Raw genomic sequence first — 22,616 nt, forward strand, 5'->3', positions numbered from 1 at the left:
TTGTGAGCAAAGTGATAAGGGTAGGTCTGGTTTAAATTCGCAATTTCGGCTAACCATAGGGAGGGCCGATGAAAACGGTCAACATATTGATGATATTGAGATTTTTAGAGCCGTGAAAAAGCTGCGCTTCGATACAAGATTGTAAGAGAAGATGAAGAGTCAAGATGATAATCTGTAGGAAAGAACTCTACAAGTGAGCTAATATGCTAGTCGACTGTCTGTTTGATCAATGCACCAGCATTTATGGAAGGTGCTCGGGGGCTACAATGTATACGCTCAGTAGATCCCTTAGACCTATGTGGTTTAGCCCTTGTCGTGATTCTAGTGGCCTATTTCGGTCAGTAGCTTTTGCTATAAATTGTGGCTCATAGTAATTGCAAAATACGCCATGTGGGGTTCATCAAATATAGTCTATCAGATTGTGAATGGTAATGACCTCAGAAATCAGCGCTGTTAGGAGACAAAACTTGTCAAAATAATATAGATCATGATCAATTTCATCACTGAATTGACAGAAAGGTATTGATATGGACAGCCTAACAATAAAGTAGAGTCATAATGTTAAATGTGGCTATACAATGTGTCCCTCCTGCCCAGAAGGTGGCTTACCAGTGCTTATCTTGACGCAATTTATATATCGGACGATATTCGCGATATGAGGCGAACCCTACAATTTCTTCGTGAAAGACCACCATAGATAAACCCTGAAGCTATTCAAACCATGTTACCTTCGCCAAATAAACCTAACCATGCCAACACACGAGAGACTTAAGGATGTGACTAAGTCCCCAGCCAAGACACCACCAGACCGACATGTGTGTCTTTCCTGCGCTCCCAGTGGCTCTCTGGATCCCGAGTCCCCGCCTCAACCTTTCTTTGCGCCCAAGGAAGCATTCTGAATTATTCGCGCAGTTGATTCAACCTGGTCAACTGTTCAGCAACAGATGAAGAAGAAGGGCAAGGGACAAAGAATTGAATACGATGCAACTCCCAACCCCGCTATCGCGCTATATCGCACCCCTCAACTCCCTACGGCGGAAATGGCGCAATCAACAGAGCTCAACAACAACCGATGAAATCGACAATATTTCTTTGTCGAGTCGTCTACGCGAGGTCTTCCTTCGCACTTGGGACCTAGGCTTCACGGCCTTTGGGGGGCCACCGGTGCACTTCCAGATCCTGTATGCCCGTTTCGTGGAGGGAAAGGGCGGCAAGGAACCATGGGTGGATGAGCAAACGGTAATTTCTCCGCATAAGACACCAGCAATGAATGCCGCTCTAACGGTATTATAGTATCAAGAGCTGTTTGCAATATGTCAAGGTCTTCCCGGGCCTGCGAGCACGAAAATGGTATTCTGTCTCGCGTTGTTACGTGCGGGGTTTGTTCCTGCGTTGATGGCGTTCTTCCTGTGGAGGTAGGCAGTACTCTAGTCTTTGACTCGATCATATCGCATTCCCTAACGGTATTTATTAGTCTGCCTGGTGCAATCGGCATGTACGCCCTCTCGCTGGGGGTGCAAAATATAAGTGATACACTCCCGCTGCCCGTCTACGCGTTGCTCTCTGGTCTCAACGCGTCTACGGTGGGGATCGTCGCCCTTGCCGCTGTGCAGCTGTCTGAAAAGGCGATCAGGGATCGGCTCTCGCGCATCCTGGTGATATTTGGGGCGTGTGCGGGCCTGTGCTATAGTGCGCTATGGTACTTCCCGATTTTGATTCTTTCAGGAGGCTTTGTCACGGCTGTTTGGGATGGGTGGGCACAGGGACTCATAAGAAAGATGAGGAGCTCATGGCGCAATCGGCGCAGTCGGCATGCTGAGGCCGGGGAGCTGGACGAAGCCACGGTGACTGCTATCTCTATACCACTGGAGGAGAATACGAGTCGCCGAGGTCAAACGATGCGACCGCGCAGAACACCACCAGAGACCCCGCCCGATGCAGACTTGCTTCCGGTCAATGGAGGAAGGAGCGATAAGTCACAAAACCATGTCATCCGTGTCCGCGTTGGCCTTGTTATTCTCATCCTCTTCTTCGGTATGTCCCCCGGAGCACTCGATATCTATGTTCAAGGCTGACATCAACAGCATCCTTCATCGGCGTCCTCGTCGCAAGAGCCCGGTTGACCACACCCCCCTTAATTCTTGACCTTTTCGCCAACATGTACCTGGCCGGCACAGTCATCTTTGGCGGTGGTCCAGTTGTAATCCCCCTGCTGCGCACCTACGTCGTCGATCCTGGCTGGGTCTCAGGGAGAAATTTCCTCATCGGTCTGGCCATCATTCAAGCCTTTCCCGGCCCCAACTTCAACTTCGCCGTGTTTCTCGGCGCACTCACCTTGCAGAACTCGCGCTGGCCAACCATCTTCGGCGCATTGCTGGCAGCGTTGGGAATATTCGTCCCCGGTCTCACGCTGGCCGTCGCTGTCCAAAGTTTCTGGCGCGTCCTCCGAAAGAGAAAATATGTGATCGACTTCCTCCGCGGTGTCAACGCCACGGCGGTGGGGCTGGTTTTCACGGCCGTCTATCGCTTGTGGGAGATCGGGTACTTGACTCCGGGAAAGAACGATGGGCAGAGTCTCGCCAACGAGCCGTGGTGGGTGGTGGTTGCAGCTGTCACGTATGCGGAGAGCGCCTGGTTCAATGTACCCCCTGCCATCGCGATCATTCTTGGAGCCCTGCTAGGGCTATGTTGGTATGGCGCTGTTGGAATGTAGCCAGTGGTTCATTTCGGGAATGATCATCGCGATCTAATACGAGATTTATGCAAGTCGCCGGGCTACGCCACGTCCATTTGCCAATTGCCGTTGAGTAATGCGGTGGTCCATGCGAGGAAAATGCAGATCCACGAGTGTGGCTTCAGTTATTGTATTTCAGCCCAGCACTGCCCTAATCATGCATGCTAGATAAGCACTAGACGTATGTCCATCCAATAAGGTTGTGGACTCCTGACCTGTGGGAGTCTATTATACTATGGCCAAGACCGCATCCCGGACCTTGATCCCACGTACAAGGCTGATCTGGTCAATTACCACAGAGGCCTTTCTTAATGTACCTCTATTGCAGTCAGACAAAGACAAATGCTAGAACTCGCCAATATCAATACATATAGTATACACTTGCAGGAAAAAGCCGCAGACGCGCCATAGCGAGTATGAGACTCAATGTCAGACGCGATATGTTAAAGAGCACCCCCTTTCCTCAAGTTCGTAATAATGCAAGGGACTTGTACCTTTTCATTATCACCCTTGACAGCTCAGGTGAAATCGATCATTACCCCCCGTCATCAACTCCATCTAATACCCCAATACATTCGAGAGCTGTCAGTGTTTTAATCTTCCGGGATCATGGAGCTCAGTGCTCGGGGCCCTGTTCCTTCGAGAACCTATCCACAAAGAATATCGCCGCTTGGGCCACATTCCGTAGACACGTCACCACTAAAAAAACAAGTGAAGTTCGTCCATGCTATCCCAGACGAAACTGAAGATCGGAAACTTGTCGAGGGTTGGCCATCGCAGCCTCGGACACTCGGAAGATCGACCATAGAACGCATCTATCGCGGTTTTCTCGATTTGCTGGGGATCCTAGTGTCAGTCCCATTCATCGTTCTAGCTGGCATTGCCCTCGATCGCAATGGTAAGGACATTGAGGAAAGCGACTGGAAAAGGATCCAGACGTCAATGAATGTGGTACGTTCATGTAGATGTTCGTGACGAGTGTTTCGTTTAACTAGCATCAGGCTGTTACCGCATTCCCTATTCTTTTCGCCGCCGTGATCGGTCGTTTCACTCGGGTCATTGCAACATGGCGGTTGGAACGTGGTTGCTCCTTGGGAATACTTGAGCAGTTATTCTGGAGCTCGACGTTTGTCAGCGCAATAATGACCCAGCTCTTCATGAGATCGTTCAACCTGTTGGGTCTTGGCCTCATAATCCTTTGGGTCTTGTCTCCTCTGGGGGGCCAGTCGTCGCTTTATATCCTCCGTACCGCACGGGACACCACGACTTCTGTCTCCAATATTCGGTTCTTCAATACATCGTTGGGCGCATCATTTGATAGCGGCGACATTGCTTCGATGCCACAGATCAACGCGCTCTATATGTCCTCCCTCCTCGCACCGCAGTCGATCAAAGAATCGCCCATGGACCTTTGGGGCAATGTGAAACTTCCGATTATGTCCCGGATGGATGGCGGTACCACGAGCCACGGGTGGAAGGACATCAAGAAAGACTCCCACGTAGTATACTCCTCACTTCTGGGTATACCGTTCGAGAACATCCAGCGTGGCTCGAATTCTTCCTTCCACATGGAGTCGTCCTACTATGACATCGACTGCTTTGATGTAAGCCTTCAGCCGGAGCCAGTCTCGATGACCAACACTACTCGGTTAGACATCAAGATCGACTCCAAAAGCTGGAGTCCGCCCGTGATCCAGAAGACACCGGACCATGTATTCCTTGGAAATAATGGGAGCCTCTCATGCTCGGGGCAGGAATGCACCACCCCCTTCACCCTCGGCCTCGACCACTACGTAACGGATATCATGCACCAGACGCTAGACATCTTCCCCAACGTTACCGACAACAAACAAACTTACTTCGATGAGCCGCCCGTCCTTCTCTTCCAGTCTCGCTGGTGGCGGCCCTCGACGCGTCAGACCTCCGTCGCCTACTGTCACATCAACCAGATCTACGTCGAATCAAAGGTCCGCTGCGTCGACACGCAGACCAGCATCCCCCAGTGTGCAGTCCACGCCATGCGCGATAGCCTTATTCCGCATCCCGCGCGAGATCTCACGAATTTCATCTTCCCGCTCACCCTGCAGGGCTTCGCCACCTACCTCTCCGAATCAACCGGGACCATCCATCCTGCCGACAACTCACTCACAGAGCGTTACCTCAACAACAGCGCCAACCCCTTGCTCGCCAGTACAGGCGATCTCCCGCTCTTCCTCCTCCCAAAGGAGACCCTCTCCGAGCGCCTCACCCAGGTCGTCAACACATACTACACCAGCAGTCTCCTCCCCGAAGGAATGACCGGCAATTTCTCCGCAACTCTCGCCAACCGAAAATCATTCTACGACCCAGATTACGCCGCCGTCCCGACAACAGCCACAGAAACGGCGTGGAAACCCTACACGTATCAGGTCAACCCGGCCTGGCTAACCATATTCATCGTATCATCTACTACTATGCTCTTCGCTGCCGTCTGGACGGCTATCATCGCCCATCGCACTCTCATCCCCGATGTGCTGGGCTACGTGTCGACAATGACGCGGGATACGGGTGATCCGTCTTTCCCAGGGGGTGGGACTACGCTTGACGGGCTGGACCGGTCACGACTGCTGAAGAACCTCCCGGTCCGACTGGGCGATTCAAAAGCTGGGGATGCGTCGACTGGGTATCTGTCGTTTACTGGGGCGGGTGTTGCGCAGAGAGCGTCGCGTGGGCGATATTATGAGTGAGATGATATATGTTGGGTTCATTACGCGACCACGAATTTGTTGTTCGCCAGTGTTTATGCTGGTTGATAGTTTTATTCAATTCTTTCATTACTGGCTGAAGTATTCTGAGCACATGCCAGAAGTCTAGCAAAAGCACTTGTAACTCTATGAACTTGTAGCTCTATGGAGTAAACGATCACAGAAAACACTCATGATCAACCTCATGATCGCCATCACGACAAACCGATAGACGATAAGCTATCGATAAGAGATTGATATGATTGCCCCACGCGGGGCGACATCACCGATCACGTGGTCCCACCCGGTGAGTCAATCGCCCGCAGCTCTGAACCATCTCCGCAGACGAAACACTATTTTTATTCCCAAGCGATAAGCCCCACGGTGTAAACAGAACGCCTCAATTGCAATCATGCAGCGAGAAGATATCACCTACTTCGGTGCCGGCCCCGCCGCCCTCCCTACGGAGGTTCTGGCCGACGCTGCCGCTGCGCTGCAGAACTACAATGAGACGGGCTTGTACGTCACCCCCCGCCTTCTTCTTCTATAGTGGTCTAGCTTCCATTGTTTTTCTGTTATACTGCGAATTAGGTATTTACAAGATCTGATTTGAAACATGACAGAGGCGTCGCAGAACACAGCCACCGCAGCGAACACGCCGCTAAAATCCTCAACACTATGAAGGCGGACCTGGCCAAGTTCCTCGACATTCCCGACTCGTACGAGATCCTGGTCATGCAGGGCGGTGGATCCGGCCAGTTTGATGCCACGGCGTACAATCTGACGGCTGTGTGGGTTGAGAAGCAGCGACAGAAGATTCTGAAGGAGCGCGGGGAGGCCACTAGCGAGGAGGAGGTCGTTGCGGAGTTGCGCAAGCGCGTGGATGCCGAGTTCCGTTTGGATTATCTCGTTACTGGATCGTAGGTTTCTCTTTGAGATCCTGGACTGTGTGATTGGGTAGGTGGTTGAGGCTAATCGGTTATCGTGAATAGGTGGTCGTTGAAGGCGAGCCAGGAAGCAGTTAGGCTGCTCGGGCCTGAGTATGTGAACGTTGCTGCGGATGCGCGGGCAAGCAATGGCGGCAAATTCGGCTCCATCCCTGAGGAGTCCACCTGGAAGCTGAGCCCCAAGGCTGCGATGGTTTACTTTTGCGAGAATGAGGTTTGTTTATCCGGCTCTGCTTGGATTTCCCATTACTGATATAGGTTGGTGCGGTAGACCGTTGACGGTGTCGAATTCCCCAACTTCCCAGCCGTCCTTGAGCCCAAGGGATCGGACAACGACCCCATCGTCGTTGGTGACTTCTCGTCCACTATTCTGTCGCGACGGATACCCGTCGAGAATTTCTCTATCATTTTCTTTGGAGCGTGAGTACTTGCACAGATTGGTTAGATTGGGTGCCATTGCTAACGTTTTGTAGTCAAAAGGTTTAGGACTCCGCTCTATGGAACAAACTTGTAGATCACTAACGTTTATTAGAACCTGGGAAGTGCCGGCATCACGCTTGCCATCATCAAGAAAGATCTTCTGCCGCCTGTCTCCCCCCCTGCCTCGCCGGCCATTCTCCGCAAGCTTGGGCTGCCGATCGCCCCCACAATCTTGGATTACGGCGTGACGGCCAAAAACAACAGTCTTTACAACACTTTGAGCATTTTCGAGTGAGTAGTTCTGTACCGTCTACGCATTACTCTACTAATCACCTGCGTAGCGTCTACATCGCCGGCCGAGTTCTCAAGAAGCTGCTTGCCACCTTCTCGGATAATGTTGACGGCCAGGAGGCGGAGGCCGGGAAGAAGGCCGAAATGATCTATAAGGCGCTCGACGCATACCCGTCGGTCTATAAAGTCGTCCCCGAAAAGAACGTGCGCTCGAGGATGAACGCCTGCTTCCGGGTCACCAAAGTAAGCGTCCTGCCAACGCCGTCAGTCTCATCTCAGCACTAACATCCACAGGGCGGCAACGTTGACGACGCCGAGAAGGCGTTCCTGAAGGGCGCCACCGAGCGCGGCCTGACAGGCCTGAAAGGTCACCGGAGTGTCGGTGGTAAGTCTTACTCTACCCATAGCATGATGATCGCACTAATCAGATTGATCTCAGGAATCCGTGCCTCCAACTACAACGCCATCTCGGTCTCCGACGCGGAGCGGTTGGTGGCCTATCTGAAGGAGTTTGCTGAGGCGTAGGTTGGTACCTTGACCGCGTCTTTCATACAAGACACAGACCTAGCTGGGAAGCTCAACGGCGTCTGGAGAGGGGGACTAACGTATAGGTATCAGGAGCTAGCTCAACCTTTCCTGTATCGTGATGAAATTTCCGACCTTTAATGTGTAGATTAGGGATAGATAAAAAAAATAAACTCAACGTATTCAAACCTTTCTAGTCTTGTGCTTATTGAGAATTGACAGCGTGGTACGGAGTAAAGCTCCACGTAGAATAACGGTCGAGGATGGACAGCCCTGTGGATAGCGTCCCGCAACGGAGAAGACCGACCAGACGGAGAGACCGATAAGAGTCGAGTATCCCCTGAATGCCTGAGGTGGACTAACTGAGTCGAGCCCATCACATGACCTGGAGTGGGCCACACGTGGGCGGAGAATGTTCGAATAATCAAGAATATGATTAGTGATCCCGAACCGAGGCCATTATGCACCCACTTATGAAGAGCCTTCCAGGATAAGAGGCAGTCCTCAGGCCTCGAATTGCTAATGCACAGTAATGCCAGTTTAAGGTTGCTGCGCTAGACCCGATCCGGATAAGTGTCCGGCCAAACCGGGACAATGGCTCCGTTGGGACTAGCCAATCAGCCATGACAGTGGCGAGACTAGCATGAAACACATGCAAATGATCTGATGCAGCTGATCTTCTGTCTTCTCTCCCTCCCCTCAGGAACTGTCACCTTGTCACCACCTCTCACCCTGAATACAGCATCGTCAGTATGGAGGGAATACAGTCATCTACACAGCGTCCGCGTCAATTATCGATGGAGTCCCAGCCGGATTCCGACTTGCCCCTTTTATCATGGGAGGAAATCCAGCAAAAGATCTTTCGCGACTACCCGCGGAATCGATCGTCTCTGCTGGATGGTTTAGAATCACAGGGCCTCACTTCGTTGCTGTCCGCCAATTCTTACCCCCTTCCCGAGCGACTCAGCTCACAGGGAGCGCCGGCGAATGGCGAGAAGGCGCCTCTGTATGGCGGAATTGTCGTGGAGCCGTCGCCGCTGGACCGTCCATCGGCCGATGTAGCGACCCCCGAACCGCCCACGATCAAACCGACAAAACGACCTCGCAGCGAAGCGACCACCCCTGCAGCATCGGCGTCGTCGAAAAAGCGCGGCCGACCCCGCAAGGGCGCCGTGAGCCCGACGGGGGAGGATCCCGACGAGGTGTGTACTGGACTTGCGAAAGCGTAGAGGAGCGCGATGCTGACTGATTAGCGACGACGCATGCAGATTCGTCTCGCCCAACGGGCGTATCGCTCGCGCAAGGAAGCCAGCATCTCCGCCTACAAAAGTCGCATTGAACAGCTGGAATCGACGGTCGAGAAAATGAGCACGGCTGTACTCGGGTTCAGCGACCAGCTGGTTCAGTCCGGCGTGCTGGCGTCGTACTCGGATCTCACGGCACACCTACGCGACACGGTGGAGACGTGCTTGAACTTGGCCAAGGACGCGAGTCCGGACGGCGAAGCGGATATGCCCGATTACTCCCCACACAGCGAAGAGTCGTTATCGGAACCGGAGCAGAAGAACCCGAATCCATCTTTGTTCGTTGGTCTGATGCCGCGGCCGTCGGAGAATATTGTTCCGGGACCGCCATTGGATCATGCTGGTGCGCAGAAGTCTTCCAGCAGTTCATCGCCATATGCGATTGAGTCGGCGGACTTGTCTGCCGTGGAGCTGCCCGCCTTCATTGACCGACTGCACGTCGCATGCCTGTACCAGGGCTATCTCGGCCTGTGTGATCCGTCCATTAGTATAGAACGCCTCCAACGACCATTCCGGCTGCTTTTGACCATGATGACTCGCGAGCAACTCGCGTCGTACTTCGAGGCCGCAATGCAGGCCAGGATCAGCCAAAAGCGATTGGAGGCGTGGAATCAGGTGCCTTTCTTCAGTCTCGGCGGGGCAGGGACTCATTACCCCCGGTCGCCAGAACGCATGCATGGTTCTGGCACCCCGTTGCACCCGCTCCAGCGCTGGAGCACAGTGCATGATCCTCTGGCCCAGTATCCGAGTGAGATCCAAGAGGAACTACAGGGGGAGTGGTTCGATATGCATGACTTGGAAGGGTTTCTGCGGGAGCAAAGAGTGCGTCTCTTCGCGTGTCATCCGTCGCAATCCAAGGACCCGGCCTCTGCTCAAGTCGCTGTCAACGTGGGACGATTAATACAAGGTAGGCCTTACTGATCTCATAATATCTTTATACTTTGGAGTATACTAACTTGCCCAGTGTTGATCAGCAAAGGCGTGTGTCTAGGTCGCGCGCCCGGTTTCCGAAGAGGAGACGTCGAAAAGGCTCTCCGGGCCGCTGCATGGACGTGACCTGATCTCTGCATTGCTGCTTCATTCGTGTAGTATATATTGCACTGGCGTATATAAATGCGCCAATGACCTCCTCTTGATCGAGGCCCGACCAAGGTGGTCTTCCCTGCGGGGCGGATTCCGGCCTTCATCACCTTCGATTGGTCCTGAGCCACTACCGCTCTAATATGTGGCACGTTGACAGGCTCGGACGCAGACGTCACAATGCGTTCTTCCTACCCTGTGACCTGAAAGCACACTGCGACGTCCATCATATTTGCCGATACCATGACCATGATGCAATCGCCTCACATCCGAGCCTGTTTAGCCGCCTGGGCCGCACCCATGGCGCTCAAAATCACAGCCCCAATATTGAACCGGTCCGGATACAGCTTGCTCATGGCAGTCACCACCTCTCTCTGCGACTTGGGTCCCGCCTGCAAGACCTTCTCAAAATCTCGTATATACTGCTTGGTGTTCTCCAAGTGCCAGCGGCCATGGATCTCCCCCTCCTGGCAATGACCCGGCACGACATACAGCGGATCCAACGCTTCCACCTTCTCCACCGCGCAAATCCACTCCGCCCGCTTCTCCGCCGTGTTCGCCTCCCTCAGCATCTGGTGCACCTGTCCGTACACGACGTCGCCGCATACCGCCAGCCGCAAGTCCGGAACCCACAAGATAGAGGAATCATAGGTGTCCGTGTGTCCCACCTCCACCGCTCGGAACAGCCATCGGCCCTGCAGGAGAAACTCCCCATTCGCCGGCAACGGGCTGGCCAGCACGAACAGGCGCTCAATCTGCCCTGGAAACAGAGCCTCCCACTGCGCTTGGTAACTTGTTTCCTCGATCTGCTCCTCCATGTGCCGTAGTGTCGCGGCGGTCGCTACGGGCTTCGCATCGGGAAAGCGCTGTAACAGCACCGGCAGGCCGAAGAAATGGTCGCCGTGTCCGTGCGTGATGTATATGTAGCTTAGGGTGCGCTTCGGGGCGATGCGTTCGATCCAGGACAGCAGCTCTTGGGTTTGCTTGATGGTAATGGGCGTGTCGACTAGCACTGCCTCCGTTGCGGAGTAGATCAGTGTGCAGGAGATGGGCGACCAGAGGCCGCCTTTGCCTTTGCCGGGGGCTTGGAAAGGGGCGGGCGGTGCGATGTAGACTGCTGAGCGGAGTTCGGACATGTTGGTGGAGAGAGTGGTTCGATTGTCTGAGGTGCTCCCTGTATCTTGTTTCTGGGGAGGTAGCCCGAATTTATCAATTCTACGCTATTCTTGGAAGATGGGGGGAAGGAAGTCTGGGTACGGAAGGTTGTTTAGTCGTGATGTATATCCACCGAGGCTAGATCACTAATCCTATTATCATGAATTAATAGTGAACTCTGGTTATTCATATTCCTTTTATTAACTACTATTTCTTTATTACTGAACAGCTCAATGAAGAGCCTATAATCACAGCCCAAGAGTAATATACAAGACCTTTATACCGAGTATAATTACTGATCAGTCAAGCATATCATGTTCCATTATTCTACAAATATCAACTATCTAACAACCAACCTGCCAACCACCTGTACCAGAAATCAGACACAAGATACCTATCAGTCCAAGCTACTGCCTCATCACATCCCCAATCTGCTACTCTATCCCCCTCAAGCACAACTTGAACTCCCCCTCTTCACCCACTCACTCACTCCACCTCCCCAGCCAAGACCTCGGAACCTGCTCGCACACAAACCCCTCACCTCCCCCATTCCCAACTATGAACTCTGTAAGAACAGCAGGATTCGGCCTTTGAATCCTATGATTACGACCCCTGTCCACATTGTGACGGCCTCCACCTCCGACGGTGCGGGGAACGCGCCCCCCCCCCGGCCCCACAACCACCGAGAGAGGTTCGGCATTTGAGAGGATAGTGTGGAACTCGACCGTGGCTTATAATGTGTTCGAATGGTCTATACTCTGTTTTGTAGACTACTGTTGACCTGGAATCTCCTCCATATTTTACACATGAACTGTAATCTTGACCTTTCATGTTTTGCAACTATGCCCAACGTCTTATAGCTTGAAGGATCATCAATATAATCAATAGTTTGACCGTACCGCCGTCTTGCAGAACTCAGCCTAGAAACCTGATCGTCGGGTTGTATATATAATGGCTGCATTAATGGGTTTGACTATATATTATGGTAATACGGCATAACCTGACTCATATCCCCAACTCTATATTCGTTGACTTAACCACACATGTAGATTACATGATCCAGGAGATATCTCCAGATTACAATATCATTTACCCCGGATTACACTATCCTCGTAGTTCAGCAGTCTTGATGACTTTATCAAAAATCCACTTCCCCGCGTGTCGATCACCCCAGTGGCCGTGATTAGTGAACACGCCGAGTATAAAACACCTACATTCACCACCAGGATAGAGGACAAGTCACGCAAGTCCAAGAGACACCCGTGAATAGAAGATGATTCCCGAACCACCCCCAGTCCATCCCCCCAAGTCCTATGAGACCCTCTCCCTCATCCACACCAAAGTAACCCACTACCCCCCAGGCGCCCCCGAAGCAACCCCCGTCGTGGTCGTCACGCTGAACCGCCCCGACAAACACAATGCCTTCACCCTGGAGATGATGGCCGACTTTGAGACCATCTACCCGATGTTCGACGTCGACGAGCGCGTCAAAGTCGTGGTTCTCACAGGCGCAGGCAAGATCTTTTGCGCAGGTGCCGACCTCGAACGGGGGTTTCAAGGCATGACGAAGGAGCGAACCGTTGACCACCGCGACACGTATGTCCCTTCCCCCCATTCAATCAATCCATCCATTATCCTAACAAGGCTCCAGGGGCGGCCGTCTCGCCCTCACCATCTACCGCTGCCGCAAACCCACCATCGCAGCAATGCAAGGCTCCGCCGTCGGCCTAGGCTTGACGATGACCCTCCCCGCCGCGATCCGCATCGGCTGCTCCCGCGCCAAATACGGCTTCGTCTTCCCCCGTCGTGGCCTGACCATGGAGTCTAGCTCGTCGTTCTTTCTCCCCCGTTTGATCGGCCACTCCAATGCCAGCTACCTCCTCACCACCGCCGGCGTGTTCCCCCCGACCTCCCCGCACTTTGGGTCCCTCTTCCATGAGACCTATGCCGAGCCGGCTAAGGTCGTCGAGCGGGCCTTGGAGCTTGCTACTGACATTGCGGAGAATGTTAGTCCCATGGCGGGGTATTTGAGTCGCATGCTTATGTGGAGGGGCCCAACTAGTGCGGAGGAGTCGCATTTGGTGGATTCGGCGGTGTTGTATCATATGTTTTCGGGGAGGTGTGTTATACATATATCAACTGATGAATGGCAGTATGCTGATGATGTGCAGGGACCAAGTCGAAGGCGTCAAGGCCTTTTTTGAGAAGAGAAAACCTAACTTCAAGGCTACGTTGGAGGAGGATGCGCCGCCGAATTTTCCGTGGTGGACTGAGGTTGATACGGGACGACGTGTGCATGCTGGAAAAGCTAAGTTGTGATGGCCCATAGGGTGCAGTCATTCATCTGTGGTCTGTCATTTAGCATTTATCAAGTATGTTGATAAATGGCATCGGTAGGTTAGTTTATAATGGCTTCACTTGCCATTGAAATAATACATATCATATTGTCTCTGTGGGAGCATACCTCTCTCTATACTGCGTTTGCATATGTCGGGTAGCTAAATATATTTAACATGCCACAGACATAATCCGTGAGCTTCATGTTACCGAGCCATTGAACCCAAGCTTTGTCCAGTAATATCAGCATTATACATTATAGAGTGCTTGATATAAATTTTGTGGTCATGGTAGAAAAGATGGGAATGGATTATGGAAGGAATGAATTAGATCATCTTTCCAGTGAATGAACTGGGCATTTACCCGATTAGACTCGAAACCAAGATATTTCCTCCAAGGATTGGGCCTCGCCACTGCGAACACAAGACAGGTGGATCTGGTGATCCATCTACTTTGTGGGCTTCGAGGTTCTTTCATTGCACCGATGAGAGTGGTATCACAGGCCAACACAAAGAAGTCAGGCAGATGATTACTGTCTAGACTCTGGTACAGGGAATCCCCGTCTTGACCTGTAGGACCATTGAGAACGATTTAGATATCCTTAACTCTTGGAAAATCCTTACATCAAGGTTGATCAGATTACTGGGTTTATAACCGATAGACCCTATGTATCCTGTCTCACTTGAAAGTCATGTCCTGTTCGGAAGCCGCTTTCCCAAGGTGATCAATCCTGTATGAGGATGATAGTGTGGAAGCGGTGATTGCCGTCAGTCAACCGGCGCACCCAGCAAGAAGAGTTTACATTAGTACGTTTAATTATTACTTCCCACAGATGTGGCTGTGTAGACACCTCTATCCCGTAGATTTTAGATGCGACGGTTATCCGCAGAGCATCCCGACAGTCCTCCATCGGAGAGGCAGAAGCAAATACTGCACCGTGAATACCCCTGTACATGTTGGCTACCTCTTAGCAGGGCCCTGGTCCACGCTAGATGATCCAACCCGTATACAGAACTGACACTCGACCGTTCTGTCCATGATCGACACGGGATATTCCTGTCTTACCAGACATACCAGCCAAGACACCAACATTTTCTACCGTCGCACGGAACACGGACGATAGCGTCAGTGTTGACCAGGCCCTGTCCCTCGCACCCGCAACAGGTACTCCGGTGTAGCCATCCGTTCTCTCCATGCATGTCTGGTCCATCTCGAAGATAGCTGCGGGGTACAGACAGGGCCGGTCTGTGGCTAATTCTTCCGAACGCCACCATGCATGGGAGCGGCACGAAGGATCTTTTCCCACGAGTTGGGTGTGTTTCAAAGTGGACGGCTCAAGGCGTCCATGCTGCCACTGGCCGTCGATGTTGAAAGAAAAGGGCGGTTTCCGGTCAGACATTCGAAATAGGTATGTCGTGGACTGGATCGAGGACGGGAAGAAAATTCTTTTAGCCACCTGTACAGCCTCAGGGGCACGGCAACGTTGTCCATATGGCGAATCACCCATTCACACCCTGTCTCGCTGCTGGGTCACTCCCCACTGCTCGGGATCCAGGACGGGCTCTAGACATTCTTCGGGTCAGATTCTGGAGACAAATCTCGTCGCGCATGGAATTTTCCCGGGTATTTTGAGTAACTGGGGCGTCGACGGCTCAGCAGCGAGTATCTCCATCGAGACCCGAAGATGGAATGGAGAAAAGAATCTAATTATAACCAACAACGCGGTCTAGATGAAGGGAGGATCGTTAATGTTCACAAGGATGCATAGGGCCCGTCCTGACTCAGCGGTTCCTACGCGCTGTCTGGACCAATCAGAATAGGGATCGTCGCACCGTCATTTCGCGCGTTCCAAATTCACCTCCAATCATCCTTCATCTCTCGACTCTCCCAAATTAAATTAGATGAAATGGATGTGTCTCTCAGTCTGCAATGGTGAGGATTCGCCTCGACTGATCGTCCCGTCCCAATTATCCAGCGAATGATGACACTGGGAATGCTCCAGCTGCCCCCTCCTCCATACCACAGTGGAGACCGACCATTCTCCGGCCGCTCATCGGATACACGCTGCTCGCTACGCAGACTAAGAAACAACGGCGTGTCCGGACCCCCACAGTGTGTGTTAGATCGCGATGTCTAGACTACGGCCCAGTGTCGACTCCCTAGTCGTGTCAGGCATGGTACGGGAAAACATAATTATTTTTCCACGGTCGGATTGGTGGACTGGATCAGCCACCCATCAGGGATTAAGAATGCTGGATGAGGGATGAAGAACAACAACAGACTGGCAGATAGACCCAGTGTGTCTACTGTCTATCCATTCTTTACTGATCAGACTCATCCAAAGATCATCACTGAAGACCACGATAAATCAAGTCCTCAGAGTCGTCCAGCAGCTCCCTTCCCGAAGCAGAGGCGACACGGAGTGGTCTCCTGTTTCACATCGGGTCGTTTGGCGGCCATGGTGTTTCAGGTCGGTTGTCCGTCCACTCGGCGCCTGCAGCTTGTCGCTGGCCCACCCGGCATGCCTGGCCAAGAATGAAGGCGCCCAGCCAGTCTGGACTCTCTCTAGTCACTGCTGATTCGCCTGGCTTGCCAGGGACGAACGCTGTTGTCCCCTCTGGGTACCTGGTGAATGGGGCCTTGGACCACAATAGGCCGCTTGCTCCATTGACAACTCCAAAACAGAAAAACGAAAAGTTAAAAAAAAAGAGGTCCATAATATTATCCAATGGGGTACAATCATACCCCCCAGACGTGGACGGTCTGGTTCAGTATATGTAGGTCGTGTCCCTGCAAGGGTTCATCTTTCTTTCCATTTCGTCACTTACATTCTTTGCTTCGCTATTTCGTCGCCGTGGATTGATTCCCGCCTTTTGTTTACCTTCCTTTCTTTCTATAGCTACTCAGCCTCGACGGTTGGGTGCCATTCTTTTCGAGTCATTCTCTCCCCGTTTGTCTTTTGGATTTGCTAGTCAACCAATTTGAGACCCCAGATCCCTCCAATTTCACCTTTGTAATATCAACAAAGCCGTCGATCATTTACTCGCTCACTACACAACATCCTACTGACGATGTCTTCGTCACTGATGTGGAGCGTAGGGGCGCTCGCCCTCTCGTCCCTGGTCTCCCCGGCGGCTGCCGCCGCCAAGGAGAGCTACCAACTGCTGGAAAACTGGCACGGTGATACCTTCTGGGATGGGTGGGAATTCTTCGATTCTCCCGATCCTACCAATGGTTTCGTTACCTACACCAACCAAAGCCGTGCCGAAGACACAGGCCTGATTGACATCACCTCGCGCGGCAGCCTCTACATGGGTGTGGATCACAAGTCCAAGCTCGACCCCAGTGGCCCGGGTCGGGAGTCGGTTCGCCTGGAGACCAAGGGCTTCTACAAGGAAGGCCTGTACGTCCTGGATCTGGCGCATATGCCGGGGAGTATCTGCGGCACCTGGCCCGCATTCTGGTCCGTCGGTCCCAGCTGGCCTGAGGACGGCGAGATCGACATCATCGAGGGAGTCAACAAGCATGATTCCAATAAGATCGTTCTGCATACCAGTGGCAGCTGCGACGTTGGTGGCGGCCATGAGATGCTCGGCGACATGAGCTCCGGGGAGTGTGGCGAAGCGTCGGGTACTATCGGTTGCGTGGTCAAGGGCAAGAAGGGCTCCTCGGGAGACCCGTTCAACAAGCAGGGCGGCGGTGTCTATGCCATGGAGTGGACGGAGGATTTCATCAAGATTTGGTACTTCCCCCGCGACTCGATCCCACCATCCATCACCGATGGCCACCCCGATAGCTCGACCTTCCCCACCCCCATGGCCCACCTCCAAGGGTCGTGTGACATCGCTGCTCGATTCAAGCCGCAGAAGTTCATCCTCGACACCACTTTCTGCGGTGACTGGTCCGGCAACGTCTATGGTGACTCCAGCTGCCCCATTAGCGACTCGAGCAACCCCATGCAGAGCTGTGTCAACTACGTGGCGGAGAACCCGGAGGCCTTCAAGGAGGCCTACTGGGAGATCAACTCCATCAAGCTGTACCAGTATGGCATTCCTAAGCCCTCAGCCACCAAATTGTCGGCCACCACCTCCGAAGCGTCAAGCACCAGCATCTCCGTGTCTGATACAACCGTCACCAGCTCTGGCTCCATTTCCGCTACCACCTCAGTCTCGGTGTCCGAGCACGCTCCTGAGTCCACTGCCACCAACGTCCCCGAAGGGGCCGAGAAGACTCACACCGAGTCCGCCCACGCACCCCCGACTTCCGCTACCGAGACATCAACCGTCGTACCCGAGAACACCCCTCCTCCGGCCCCCAAGGAGACTCCCAAGGAGACCCCCACCGCTGCCCCGGTCGCCCCGCCGGCAGATCAGGGTGCCCACGCCTCGGCTTCCAAGAGCACTCGTTTCGTGACGGAGACCACGACCTACTGCCCAGAAGGAGCCTCGTCGGCGGCCGCTGGCGGCGAAACCGGTGCCGTGCCGATCCCGGCCCCCAGCCATGGTGCCGATGCGCCGCCGAGTGACGACAGCGGCAACGAGGGCATCAGTGACGAGGGAACTGTTATTCCAGTTCACCCCCCCAACACCGGGTCTGAGCCTGCTCCCGCGGTCCCCGATGACAGCAGCGACGACGGGGTCACTGTTATTCCCGTTCACCCTCCTAAGGACGAGCCGGAACCTGCTCCCGCCGCCCCCGCCGTGCCAGCTGGCGATTCCGACGCTGCTGGCCAAGATCCCTCCCAGTCGGGCTCCGGAGTTACCCCTCCTACTCCCCCGTCCAAGGCCCAGGATCCCGGCGCTGCTGGCGTCCCTGCTCAGCCGGCCGCTCCGGCTGATGAGCCTTCCGACCCCGCTGTACCCTCTGGCGCTGATGCAGTCGGTGGCTCTAGCCATGCCACAAACGCCGCCCCTCTCCCTAGTATCGAGGTCTCGTCGTCTTCTCGCTTCCTATTCGCGACTCCCACCAGCGCGGTCCAAGGTGCCTCTTCGACGGCGAGCGGGTCTACCAACCCCTCCGCGACTACCCCTGGCGCTGCCATGTTTACCAGCGCAGCTGACAAGCTGTCGATGCGCACCCCAACTCTCCTTTTTGCCTGTGTCCTGGGGCTCCTGGTCTAGTCCAATATCTGTTCTTAGACAACATTCCTTACTATTTGATTTCACGGCACTATATCCAGGAGAGAATGTTTGCAAAATACTTAATTCTTTCCTCTTTCCGCTTTAGACTACGCATTTTTCTTTCCTATACTGCTGGGCTGCGCCTTCGAGATTTCCTTGATATGCAAATTGTCGCCATTCTCTACCAAGATAAATTAAACAATAATTCATATTAGATATGAAGAGCCCTGGTCGACCACGATCGTAATGTAACAGAACAAGTCACGGGGGAATGTCATGTGATGCCTTCTTATTTATACCAGGTGATATTCGCTTCAGTCACTGCTACCATCACACTTCTACCTTCTTACGTTCCATTGTACATGCCCACATATCAAATCACGCTATCCATTGAATCATATATACCGGTACCCCCAACCCAAACTATAGACAAAGTTGTGTGCAACCCGAAAAACGCTAATATATACAAAGTCATGATCAGATCGAGATCAGATCGTCGTCCACCGACGCAACCAATCCTGTGCATATCGGCCGAGAATCCCATCCTGTACAATTCTCAACCGACCGTTCCTCAACGTTACACTGTCCCGCTCGGCCTTCTCTGTCAGGAAAGAAGGAGAAGAAGGAGCATCTTCACTGTACATCGACTGGTAATGCTCAACAAGCTTCACAGCTGGGTTGACAGCCTCTTCTCCTCTGGCTTCACTCTCCTTCATCAGCTCCAGCCACCGGTCGAAGGACACCGTCTCAAATTGAAACCCGCTCCGTCGCAGCGCTCCGAGCATCTCTGCCCACGAAAACGTGCGAGAGTTTGTCAGATTGTAAACCGTGTCGTCGATAAGCTTCCCTGTCGCGGGGTCGCGCTCCCGTGGCTCAAGCGAGTTCGCGGCGCACGCTTTGGCAATCTCCAGCATTGAACAAGCCAGCTTGTCGACGGGGAGCCACGAGCACCTTGTGTCGAGCTCAGGCAGCGCCTGAAGTGTCAGTGCCGACCGGATCATCAGCGGCATGGCTTCAGAGTCATTCCACAATCCCCGTTTGGAGTGACCGGATACTTGTCCGATGCGGAGCGAGAAGGCCCGCGCACCGGCTTGTCGCGCGTTGCTGACGATGTGCTCGCCGATTAGCTTGGACCGGCCGTAGCCCATCTCGAGCGCGCTGTTGAGGTCGTTGATAGGTGTTTCGTCTACAGCGCGCGAGGACGCGCCGAGGGCTGTCGAGATGGACGAGCAGAAGAGCATCACGGCTGGGGAGGGGAGCGTCACTGATAGGGACAAGTTGATCAGGTTGTGGACGCCCTTTATGTGAGGTTCGAAGCTGAGGAGTGGGAGGTTGAAGTTGACTGGCCATGCTGTGTGGATAATAAGTGAGACGGATTGTTTCATCTGGCTGAGCATGTCCTCGTCGAGGCCTAGGTCGGGCTGGTCCAGAGCGCTGTTCAGTGCGATGATTTTCTCTCGTCGGTGCGGTAGGACGGAGAGGCCCTTTTGTGCGAGCGCGTCCAGGACTGCTTCCGTTGGTCGGCTCCGTCGTGTTAAGCAGTAGACTGCCGATACGGAGTCGTCGTTTAGGAGCTTGTGGAGGATGTGAGCGCCCATGGAGCCGGTCGCGCCGGTCAGGACCACGCTCCTGGAGTTAGAAACGCGTCTCGGGTTGGGTGTGTGTTTGCGGAAGGTGGAATATCTTTCAATGAGGCCCGGCATCAGCGATACCTCATCCTTGACCACCCTCTCCTGCCCGCTTTGCACGGCAACGATATGCTCTGCCAATCGGGAGACAGTCCCCGTCTCGAAGGCAATATTCTGCCCGATCCGCTTGCTGTCCTCGATCCTGAAATCCCGCAGGATCAGACGACGCAGATGGATGGCTTTCAGGCTGTCCATACCCTCTGCGAAGAACTCCCCGTCGACGCTTGATAGCGGGAACCCGAGCTCTTCCCGACAGAGGGTCACAAGGTGGAATTTGGTCTCATCAAGGCTCATCTCCAGTAACCCATCCGCGCTATGCTCCACCCTCGTGTACATTTCGTCGATAACACCATCATATTTGGCGTACACTTGGGCGCGGATCATGGAACCTTTGTCCGTGCGGGGACACACGGAGCCACTAGGTAAGACAGCAACCATGTCTCTCGAGATCTGTGAGAACTGCTCCGCGCGCAAGTTGGCGTCTTCGATCGAGGGCCAGATCAAGCTCATGTATTCCTTGTCAGAAAATTGGTGGGCGTCGTCCGACCGGAAGACCAGCAGTCCGGGGACAGTCTTGCCGACGCCAAAGACGACAGCTTCGTGGATTAGAGGGCTCTGCTTGATGCACCCTTCAATCGGCAACGGGAGGACCTTCTCGCCATTGAGCAGGACGACTCGGTCGTCCAGTCGCGACATGTACTTCCACCGATTGGGGATCGTAGGGTGTGGTGTGAATACGTCCCGCGAGTGATACGAGCCTGGGGGTTGGTCGGAGTTGGATGAGGTCAGAGCTGGGTGACCCTGGAGGTATACACACTCGTATAGCGAGTCACCGATAGGCTTCATCCATATGAACGGTTGGATGTTCTCGAAGAACTTCAAGTAGTTCCAGAATGGATCGCCCTCGGGGCGAGAGATGGATTCCGCGACCAGGCCGGCCTCGGTTCTAGGGTTGTTAGATCAGACACATCTAGGGGATTTTTTAAAGTGGTACTTACAAGCCGAAAGACCCGCCAAATCGCACTCGTTCATCGACCAGTCGATTGCCCAGCTCGTCTGGACACGGCGCGCCGCCATATGTCACTAGTTTGCATTCTCGGAGCGCGTCCAAACCCCTGTCACTGTCTACAAGCAGTTGAAGGAGGTATGGAACGCCCTGGACTGACTCGGGCCGCGCTGCCTCCAGGGCAGGCACAACCGTGTTGGCTGTCAAAGGTAGTGCTGCGTCCCACATGAACGCAGTCTTCTTCATGTACATGGCTTGTAGGGCAGTGGATAAGCCATGGAGGTGATACCACGGGAGGGAGTTGAAGGACGTGAGGCCAGGACCCCTCATGGGGTGGGTCATCAAGGCCTTGTGGCTCAGGTAGAGGGGTTTGGGGTTTCCGGTGGACCCGGACGAGTGAAGGATGAGAGCAATCTTCTCCTTTTGGAGCTCCGGGTTGCGATGCCGTTGGAGCACCATGAATGTGGAGTCGTCGGCTACTTCCCCGAGGGTTGCGCGCTGCACCATGGGCCGGCATGCTACCAGCTTGAGGCGAAGGATCTCGCCCATGGTTGATCGGATGCTAGCATTCTGGCCGTACATGATCGTGTCGCAGCCGACGGTGTCTAGAAGAGACACACAGGCGGCGGGGGAGAGACGGGGAGACAGCATCATGACGGTGTATCCGAGACGGCTGAGGGCGAAGAATGTGACGACCATGTTTAGGTCTGAGAGGGTGAAAAGGGCGACGATGCTGCCGTCACGGCGAGGCTACCAATGTCAACAACGTCTCATCCGGCAAGGAAGGATAGGAAACCTACCGGTTTGAAACCATACTCCATCAGTTGGCAGACGGCTAGGTCGACCATGCAGTCCAGGTCCTGCCCCGTGAAGTACTCGTATGAAGCTGGGGAACCATCCTGCGAAGGCTTGGGATAAGCCAGAATGGGCTTCTGGATAGCATCTGATGCCCGCAGGCGGATCAAGTCATCTAGAATGTGAAGGCGCCCGAACTGCGCGATGAGCTGTTCTGGCCCTGACAGCTTGGAAACGTCTTCCAAAGTGTCGTCGAACACCGGAATACCCATGATGAAAGCGGAAGAGTGACTGCTTGACAACAACAGAGCATAAGACCCTGATGGGAGTTCAATCCGTATTTAAACGCAATCCTCGAGACCCTATACCAGCGTCGGCAACCTTTGTTTTCCAATTGGCCGTGGCACTGCGTGCGGTCAGCATCTCCACTGTTCCGGATATAGTAATACCTACATCCTGGTCGACGCATAGCCCTTTGTTCATGCCGATAA

At 53.7% G+C, this 22,616-nt stretch overlaps 8 protein-coding genes across 8 annotated transcripts; 6 read left to right on the forward strand and 2 right to left on the reverse strand.

Moving 5' to 3' along the window:
* The first annotated feature begins 951 nt into the window (after positions 1-951).
* Positions 952-2,825, forward strand: P168DRAFT_258569 (putative chromate ion transporter). The gene is made up of 4 exons (XM_024834606.1): positions 952-1,239; positions 1,294-1,415; positions 1,475-2,034; positions 2,085-2,825. Exons 1-4 carry the CDS (start codon positions 982-984, stop codon positions 2,711-2,713), a joined length of 1,569 nt encoding a protein of 522 aa, XP_024690359.1. The 5' UTR covers positions 952-981; the 3' UTR covers positions 2,714-2,825.
* A 386-nt stretch (positions 2,826-3,211) lies between these two features.
* Positions 3,212-5,460, forward strand: P168DRAFT_299301 (uncharacterized protein; the record flags this gene model as incomplete). Its single annotated transcript, XM_024838324.1, has 3 exons — positions 3,212-3,256; positions 3,452-3,685; positions 3,736-5,460. The coding sequence occupies 3 exons, from the start codon at positions 3,212-3,214 to the stop codon at positions 5,458-5,460; spliced, it is 2,004 nt and encodes a 667-aa protein (XP_024690360.1).
* Positions 5,461-5,869: 409 nt separating this feature from the next.
* P168DRAFT_299302 (PLP-dependent transferase) lies at positions 5,870-10,150 on the forward strand (the record flags this gene model as incomplete). Its single annotated transcript, XM_024838325.1, has 12 exons — positions 5,870-5,976; positions 6,081-6,377; positions 6,450-6,618; positions 6,676-6,824; positions 6,878-6,884; positions 6,937-7,115; positions 7,166-7,358; positions 7,410-7,500; positions 7,555-7,636; positions 8,344-8,842; positions 8,894-9,851; positions 10,086-10,150. The coding sequence occupies 12 exons, from the start codon at positions 5,870-5,872 to the stop codon at positions 10,148-10,150; spliced, it is 2,796 nt and encodes a 931-aa protein (XP_024690361.1).
* Positions 10,151-10,287: 137 nt separating this feature from the next.
* P168DRAFT_321339 (MBL fold metallo-hydrolase) lies at positions 10,288-11,160 on the reverse strand (the record flags this gene model as incomplete). Its single annotated transcript, XM_024840456.1, has 1 exon — positions 10,288-11,160. One exon carries the CDS (start codon positions 11,158-11,160, stop codon positions 10,288-10,290), a length of 873 nt encoding a protein of 290 aa, XP_024690362.1.
* A 1,289-nt stretch (positions 11,161-12,449) lies between these two features.
* On the forward strand, positions 12,450-13,498 carry P168DRAFT_274404 (ClpP/crotonase; the record flags this gene model as incomplete). The annotated part of the gene is made up of 3 exons (XM_024835421.1): positions 12,450-12,775; positions 12,831-13,298; positions 13,351-13,498. The coding sequence occupies 3 exons, from the start codon at positions 12,453-12,455 to the stop codon at positions 13,496-13,498; spliced, it is 939 nt and encodes a 312-aa protein (XP_024690363.1).
* A 1,092-nt stretch (positions 13,499-14,590) lies between these two features.
* Positions 14,591-15,599, forward strand: P168DRAFT_55562 (uncharacterized protein). The gene has a single exon (XM_024842006.1). The coding sequence runs from the start codon at positions 14,710-14,712 to the stop codon at positions 15,244-15,246; it is 537 nt and encodes a 178-aa protein (XP_024690364.1). The 5' UTR covers positions 14,591-14,709; the 3' UTR covers positions 15,247-15,599.
* Positions 15,600-16,587: 988 nt separating this feature from the next.
* On the forward strand, positions 16,588-17,556 carry eng2 (putative GPI anchored endo-1,3(4)-beta-glucanase; the record flags this gene model as incomplete). The annotated part of the gene is made up of 1 exon (XM_024833774.1): positions 16,588-17,556. A coding segment is annotated over one exon (969 nt), but the record flags the coding sequence as incomplete, so codon positions are not given.
* Positions 17,557-19,106: 1,550 nt separating this feature from the next.
* On the reverse strand, positions 19,107-22,423 carry P168DRAFT_292844 (putative NRPS-like enzyme). The gene is made up of 3 exons (XM_024837679.1): positions 22,131-22,423; positions 21,323-22,080; positions 19,107-21,270 (listed from the first exon to the last, which is right to left on the reverse strand). Exons 1-3 carry the CDS (start codon positions 22,395-22,397, stop codon positions 19,125-19,127), a joined length of 3,171 nt encoding a protein of 1,056 aa, XP_024690366.1. The 5' UTR covers positions 22,398-22,423; the 3' UTR covers positions 19,107-19,124.
* Positions 22,424-22,616: the final 193 nt, after the last annotated feature.

This window comes from Aspergillus campestris (genome assembly GCF_002847485.1).
Source record: "Aspergillus campestris IBT 28561 chromosome Unknown P168scaffold_11, whole genome shotgun sequence".
Lineage (NCBI taxonomy): Eukaryota > Fungi > Ascomycota > Eurotiomycetes > Eurotiales > Aspergillaceae > Aspergillus > Aspergillus campestris.

What these genes read in the sequence shown, in the direction of transcription:
- P168DRAFT_258569 (XM_024834606.1), top strand. Translation starts at nt 982, where the DNA reads ATGCAACTCCCAACCCCGCTATCGCGCTATATCGCACCCCTCAACTCC. An exon ending in CATGGGTGGATGAGCAAACG is followed by an intron (nt 1,240 to 1,293) that starts GTAATTTCTCCG and finishes ACGGTATTATAG; the next exon opens with TATCAAGAGCTGTTTGCAAT. An exon ending in TATTCTCATCCTCTTCTTCG is followed by an intron (nt 2,035 to 2,084) that starts GTATGTCCCCCG and finishes TGACATCAACAG; the next exon opens with CATCCTTCATCGGCGTCCTC.
- P168DRAFT_55562 (XM_024842006.1), top strand. Translation starts at nt 14,710, where the DNA reads ATGCATGTCTGGTCCATCTCGAAGATAGCTGCGGGGTACAGACAGGGC.
- P168DRAFT_292844 (XM_024837679.1), bottom strand. Translation starts at nt 22,397, where the DNA reads ATGGGTATTCCGGTGTTCGACGACACTTTGGAAGACGTTTCCAAGCTG. An exon ending in TGGAGTATGGTTTCAAACCG is followed by an intron (nt 22,081 to 22,130) that starts GTAGGTTTCCTA and finishes TGACATTGGTAG; the next exon opens with CCTCGCCGTGACGGCAGCAT. An exon ending in TTTGGCGGGTCTTTCGGCTT is followed by an intron (nt 21,271 to 21,322) that starts GTAAGTACCACT and finishes TAACAACCCTAG; the next exon opens with AACCGAGGCCGGCCTGGTCG.